General features: G+C 45.3%; 1 protein-coding gene across 1 annotated transcript in view; it reads left to right on the top strand.

Annotated features, from left to right (window-relative positions):
* Positions 1–5,523, top strand: part of LOC119406017 (midnolin) — a 31,891-nt gene extending 26,368 nt beyond the window's left edge. Inside the window, exon 5 of the mRNA XM_037672863.2 lies at positions 1,393–5,523. Within this exon, the coding sequence (XP_037528791.1) occupies positions 1,393–1,932 (540 nt within the window). The 3' untranslated portion in view covers positions 1,933–5,523. The remainder of the gene's footprint in view (positions 1–1,392) is intronic.
* The last annotated feature ends 1,312 nt before the right edge of the window (positions 5,524–6,835 follow it).

Here is a 6,835-nt window from a genome sequence, read left to right on the forward strand (position 1 = left end):
TAATTGTGGCTGCTTTTCATGCCCTTTTGCTGTGCTAACTGGTAGCATCATGGTAACATGGTTGGTAACAGCATCGAGGATAAGCGACTCGAGGAAGCAAATGCTCATTACAAAAAATGTCCTCGCCCCTCAAACCTATTGAGAAACATAGCCTAATGGAAACTTCAAGTAATAAAGAGGCATTACAGTTCTTAGCTAATCAGTGCTGGACAGGCCGACACAAAATGGAAAAGCTGTAGTTTGTTCACAGCAGGCAACAAGTTTTCCATGACTGTGCTGTTACTTATCCCACGAGACATGTTGATGGTACATGTATTCATCTTCTTTTTACTTGTATCCAGCATCTGCTTAGTGCATTGATTAGGGCCACCAGGAGCAGTTGTCTTGCCTGCTACCACAAACCTTTGTTGCCCACAATTGCGAGAAAGCCTCCTTTAACGCTACCCCTTTCGTTTCAACCAATGAGATAAGCATTCAAGGGAGGCACAGTGACAGTGGACAGTGACCTAGACAGTGACAACAGGGCAAAGAAAGCTACAGCCTTGTACACATCTGACTGCACTCAATCTGTTTTCGAAGAACTTGTAAGGTATTCAGGCTTTCTACAGGTACTCGCCAAACTTTCACCTATCTACTATAACAGTAAGACAATGCTGTCATAGTAGTAGCAAAGGAAGTCGGAAACCAATGACTGCCTTTCCTCCCCTATATGCTACTTTCAGTGCTTAGAGTAGAGCTGAGGCTTGCTTCGGTATACTGTTTCAAAAGTAACCTTTTATTCATCTAGTATGATACCTGCGGCTGGATCCACCAATGAGGATATTTTTTTATTGCCGTAGCAGAAGGATTGTCTGCTTGAAAAGATCGTTCATTGGTTCGATCTGAAGGCAACGGCTTGTGTGTAGCTGCGAGTGGGTGATGGAGGGAAAGGGCAGTGAAAGGGGAAGGAGCAGCGATGGTGAGGTGGTGTTTGTGAGAAGATAAACAAATAAACACGTCCCAATGGCTGGATTTAAACTCTGGGCCACTATTGCCAAAGCTCAACGCTCTAACCACTACACCATAGGTGCATGCCTCATCAGGTGAAATAGAACACCTTTACAGTGTGCAAGCAATCATGTCCAGTGTGCAAGCAAGCATGTCTAGATGCTTGGTGCGTTCTCCACAGCGCTGACTGACGTTTTTCTCACCCCATGTCGAAGTGGAAGTGATGCACCCCCATTGGTGGTGCTGCTGATCACTCACATAGTTCCTCAACTTCGCCAGTACCCCACCTCTGCTGACGTAATCCTAGTGCACTTCCGTAGAACTTATCACTAGACTGTGCCATTTTTCCTGCCTGGCTGCTTTGGACCGGTGGTAACCCGAGGCTTTTGTACTTTGTACGAACAGGCACCCAACAGTGGAGCCGTCATCGACCAACTGCGCCACTTGGGTCAGGGCGTCTACTCCGGCAGTTTCTCAGGCACCCTGGGACCCGAGCTCCAGGACGGCGAGGGCCGGCCTCGTCGCCACGTTGCCACCATTCTGCACATCCTCCGTGACCTTCTCGGTGCCAGCCAGGGCTGGCGCGGTCCTCTCACTCCAACCAGCGCCTCGGCCGCGTCGGCACGGTCACCCACGACTCCTTCCGCACCTGCCAGCGATAACGGCACGCTAGGAAGTGTTGCCGGCAGCGCCCAACACCCTTCATCCTCTTCGGCTTCGGGCTGTGAGGTGATGGGTGGGGACGCGACGCCGCCGACGTCGCCGTGCCTCCGTGACGCGACGAGCCTGCACCAGGAAGAGCATCGGGTGCTGCGGGGAAAGCTGGACCAAATCAGGGCGACACTTCGCGAGAGGCGGAGGGCCCGGCGGAGGGCATCGCCATACCCGACAACGCCCGCCAGCTCGCCACCGGCGGCATCGTCGGATGAACCGGTCTTGGTGTGAGGATGTGTCCTCGTTGCAGTGAGGATTTCAGGAAATTTCCTTCCCGTACCGGCCCGGCCCGACGAGTTCTTCCCTGCCCCTCTCCTTGACCGGTGGACAGTGATGATGCGGGCATTTCGGAGCGAGTGATTTGGATGTGGTGATGATGAGGCAAGCATTGCTTACCGGTTCCAGAAATGTCCCATCAGCAGGAATAGAGACGCACTCACTGTTCATCATTGTAATGCACAATTGCTTGCCACTGTTGTAATTTCATTGTGACATGCCTTCTTTGAAAATATGTCATTGCCTCAAGGACGTTTCAGATGAACTTGAGTTCATCCAACACATGGGATCGGGCTCCTCGCTGCATATTGTCATGTTGATTGTGCAGTGTCTCACTTTGGGTGGCACTTGTTTGAAAGCCACTTAAGCGAAGTTTGAATGACACCAATGGCAACGGCAGAGGCAACTGGGCAGGGCAGCCACAATATTTTCATGACAGGGGCAAGCAGGAAATGCAGAGGGGAGTGGGTGGAGGGTTGCAGCCCACGGTGTGCTGCACACTATCGTTTGCGCGGTCTGTTGTGCAGCCGAAGCGGGCCAATATTTTAGCACTTTCTTCCTGAAGGTCACTGGTCGTTTGAAAACGTACATGTCAACAATTCGTTGAAGTTGACGAATCAGTACGCTTAATGGAGAAAGTGCATTATGGTGACTACATATTGAACAATAGGTGGCTTGCAGGAAAACATGGTTGCACTGACCCTCTTTGAGCTTGTAGGAAACTGCACCCTTTTTGTGCAGTCCAAGTATTTTAAGCTTGATGCAAATGTTGATCGCTGCAACCACTTTTCTTAATGTGTGAGGCACTTACACGAGTTCTATGAACGTGATGTGTTCTTAAAGTATTGTTTTGTTACCTGCAGGCTTTGATGGCTTGAATATGCAGGTTTTAGGAAAAACATATATAGCTAGACAATGAAACTTATTGGTCTTATTCTGTCTTTAGTTCATGATGAGTTTTAGCTGTTCGGTTACATGCACAGTATTAGGCGCAGTGGCGCTCTCTAATGGACTAGTGCCACTGAGAGTATGCTTTAGCAGGCTATTCATGCACTGCCTCGTGATGGCGGTTAATGGGCAGTGCCTTGGAATACTGCAAGCGGCCTCCTGTTTTGGTTGTGCAACAGACAGCATGTTCGATATGCAAGCACGTTGAACCAAAGTTTGCAGGGCTGCGGTGTCGCACGAACAAACTACACTGCTCCAGGGGATCAGGCGGCTCTGTCGATACCTGCTTGCAAGCATCACAGCCCTTTGAGAGCTCTATTTTTGTCTCAGTATTAGAATCTTGTCTCCCTTTACACACATCTCTCTTTGTTTTCTTGAAATGTATACTTGAGTATATTGTTATGGCTTCATTGTTCTTTTTTTTTGCCTTCACATCTTGCAAGAACTGCACCGTACCTACTCGCAAGTCCAGTCAGAATGTGTCCAGTTGTGGTTAGCGTTGAAGGAAGACGAGATTCTCCAAAGAGTCTTGTAGAGTATTAGTATGCATGGTACTTTACCAAGTTCACTATCTCTTCAAACATGAACTCCGTCATAGCTTGGCAATTGTGCCGTCGCTAGGAGCGAGTTGTTGGCCTTGGGGCTCGGCCTTTGCACAGCTGTGCACGTTATGCAATCGGTGCCATTACGAAGTGCAGAGGAAGCGACGGCCTACTGCACATTTGCTTGTCGGAATGTGCAGTGATGCAAATCGTGGTCTCAGACTACAAAGACTACCACCGATGTCACATGAGGGCTTTCAGCATGCCTAAATTTAATTTCTTTATTTTGTATTGGGCTTGCATTTTATTGAGCATCACATGAAGAATGTTGCACCAGGCTAGCCAATATCGTGCACGATTTTTTGCTAAGCATCCAAGCAATACCTTTGGGATACTTGTATTATGTCTGAGCATATGCACTGACATCCACAGAAAAAGTAGTGTATTTTAGATTTATTTTGTGATATCCAATAATTCTTTTTATGAAGGTTCTGCTTAGCATTTTATGGTAAGCCAGTGCAGTTATCGTTTATTGCTCTACCAGATTTAGTCATTCTAATGCATTGGTCCTCAAGTTCCGGTTTATGTTGAATGCCACAGCTCGTGGTGTTTCCACTGGAAAGTCCACATACAGTATTTCAGTAACAAGAAGTAAAAATGCACAATCATTGCAAAACTTCTTTTCCCGCACGGTATTTTCTGTTCTCGGCTCATGCCGAATGCTTATGACTGCGAGGAACCAAGCGTTATTTCGAGTAGTGTTGCATGCAAAACATGCCAACACTGTGGATACGATGACCACAATAATGTCGGTTATGACGGGGTTCAATTAAAACATAGTATTTTCTCTTTTTTGCCACACATTTGACTACACCGCTTTCTTTAGTATTACAAACTTGATAAAAAAGATTGAACTGTACTTGCGCACTCATATCCCATTTCTGGCCACTGTTGGTAGCTTTCCACGACTGTGTGTGTACATTTTTGTCGGGAAAGGCCATGAATGCTTTCATTTGTCATCCTTGCTACCTCAGTATTTGGTTTGATGAGCTTAGCCGCGGCGCCACGCACATGTCCGCATGTTGGCAATGAAGGCATGTTGATCTAGATTACACAGCTCGTCGCATACCGCTATGAATTTGAAGAGCCCTAACAAATGCACCCACTAGTTGAAATTAGGTAGTAATTGTTACGACTGAAATTGATTATCGTATTTAACAAGGAGGGCGACATGTTAACAGCGCAAAGTTGTTATACGAAGCTGCAGCTTGTGAAAAACTTGCAAAGTGTCTATCCAACACAAAAACACCGTTAGTGCATATAGTTTTCAATATAAGTGTAATTACATGGCAATATTGGCGATAAACTTTCAAATTAACCTTACTATATTTTGGCGTGTCGGTATGCATTATGTTGCTTGCAACTGCCATTGTGTGTGTATGTGTGGGGGGGGGGGGGGGAGATGTAAGAGGAATGGCAAGGAAGTTAATCAGGCACACGTTTGGTTTTCTGCCCTGCACTGGGGGAAGGAGATATAAGGATAAAGTGAGATTTTCTTTTCAGTATTTTTTGGGGGTAACTTGTTGCCTTGCTTCCATTTGAGGAGATGGCCGCTCGTACCTGCTGCCTCGCCCTAGTTTTTTAAAGTCAATTTCTGTATTTTTGTGAAGTGTTCAACTCACTACATAAATGGCCTTTGCAAGCAATGTCCGAAAGCTACGAGGTGTAGCCGAGTGGCTGGCCTTCTTGCCTTATGCGACGACGTGTGCGTGGCACCCGAGCACATGTTAGGATGCTGGTGACACACTGGACTGTTGCTGCACAGTTGGCAATATCAACAACGATCACATGCAAAGAAAAAAAAAAACTCCCACAGTGGCCCACGAATGTACAGCCTGTGTTGTTCTTGCTTGTCGACCAGTATTCTGTTTTGTGTTCTCTTGTTTTCGACCCCCGATTGAAGACTGCAGGCACACGAGTGTCACTTCCACAGATTTCCTGTCATATTTTGGGAGTTATCCAATAGCAAATAAATGAACGTACGCCTGGTCAACAACATGAGTCGTTTGTTGTCACTTTGTTCTGTCGAGTGAGGCCATTCCAACGCCCTTTCAGCTAGTTGCACCTGCGGCATTGGAGGCATGTTAAAGAAGTTACTATGCTCATCACACTTGCAAAGGCACAGCACAGTAATATGTATCCCACTGAAGATGCCATTAGCACACCCAGGGTGTGTCTCGGGGGGGGTGGTGGTGAAATTTTGAGATTACAGAAAGGGGGGGGGGGGCACAATGCACAATACGCCATTTCGTTGCTTCGGCTGGAGAAATGCAACGACAAATAAAATGACAACTAATAATAAACTATAGCAACAACATCAAACGTGATGACGATGATGATCTTTCAGTGTTTTCAATCAGTTTATTATCATGATATAAAAGGATGTTACAGGGAGTAAAATATACAGACGAGGGTCCCAAATTACACAACTCCAACGGGACCCTCGATGATGATTACAAATAAATAAAACAAGGATAAGCAGCTGTTAGAACCGCAGAAACAAACAATACACAAAGCAGAATGAAAAACAAAAGGCATGGAATCAAAAAGCAAATAATAAATGCAGTACAAAGCAACACAAAAAAAGACAGATCTATTTAACAGATGCTTTTTTAATGAGTTTTAAATGAAATTAAACTAAATTTTATTGAAGCAGGCAAATTATTCCATATGGAGGTGGTACAGAAGAGAGAAGATGATTTACCATAGTTAGTATGAACCTTAGGAAGTAAAAGGTTATTAGCTGCAAACCTGGTTGTGTTAGTATTAACGAACATCTTAGGATCAATGAAATTAGTAGAAAGTTGATTTCTTATTTGTTTATGCAGAAATAATTGGATTAAACTAGGTTGCTAACAGTTAAGATGTTATTGCATTGAAGAAGGGGAACGGCGCTACTGTCGTGAGAACAGTTAAAAATAGCGCGAAGAGCTCGATTTTGTAAATGTTGTATGGATGAGAGATGACACTGGTAAGTATTCCCCATGATGCGATGCCATAAGTGATATGAGAATGAATGAATACGAAGTAAAGAGAAAGGAGTGCTTTATGAGAAAAATATGAGCGAGCTTTGAGTAATGCCAAATGCTGCCGTTTTTCTAACGTGAGCAATATGGAGAGCGAAGTTAAGGTTAGTGTCGAGGTGAACGCCAAGAAATGATACTCTGCCGCTGACATTAATCAAATGAGAGCCAACTGTGATCGCTGGGGAGGAGGTTAACTTGCGTTGAGCTGATCTAAAAACCATAAACTTAGATTTATTTGGATTAAGAATTAAGAAATTTTCCTGGCACCACTTTGACACGCTA

The sequence above is a fragment of the Rhipicephalus sanguineus genome, chromosome 9 (assembly GCF_013339695.2).
Source record: "Rhipicephalus sanguineus isolate Rsan-2018 chromosome 9, BIME_Rsan_1.4, whole genome shotgun sequence".
Taxonomy (NCBI): Eukaryota; Metazoa; Arthropoda; class Arachnida; order Ixodida; family Ixodidae; genus Rhipicephalus; species Rhipicephalus sanguineus.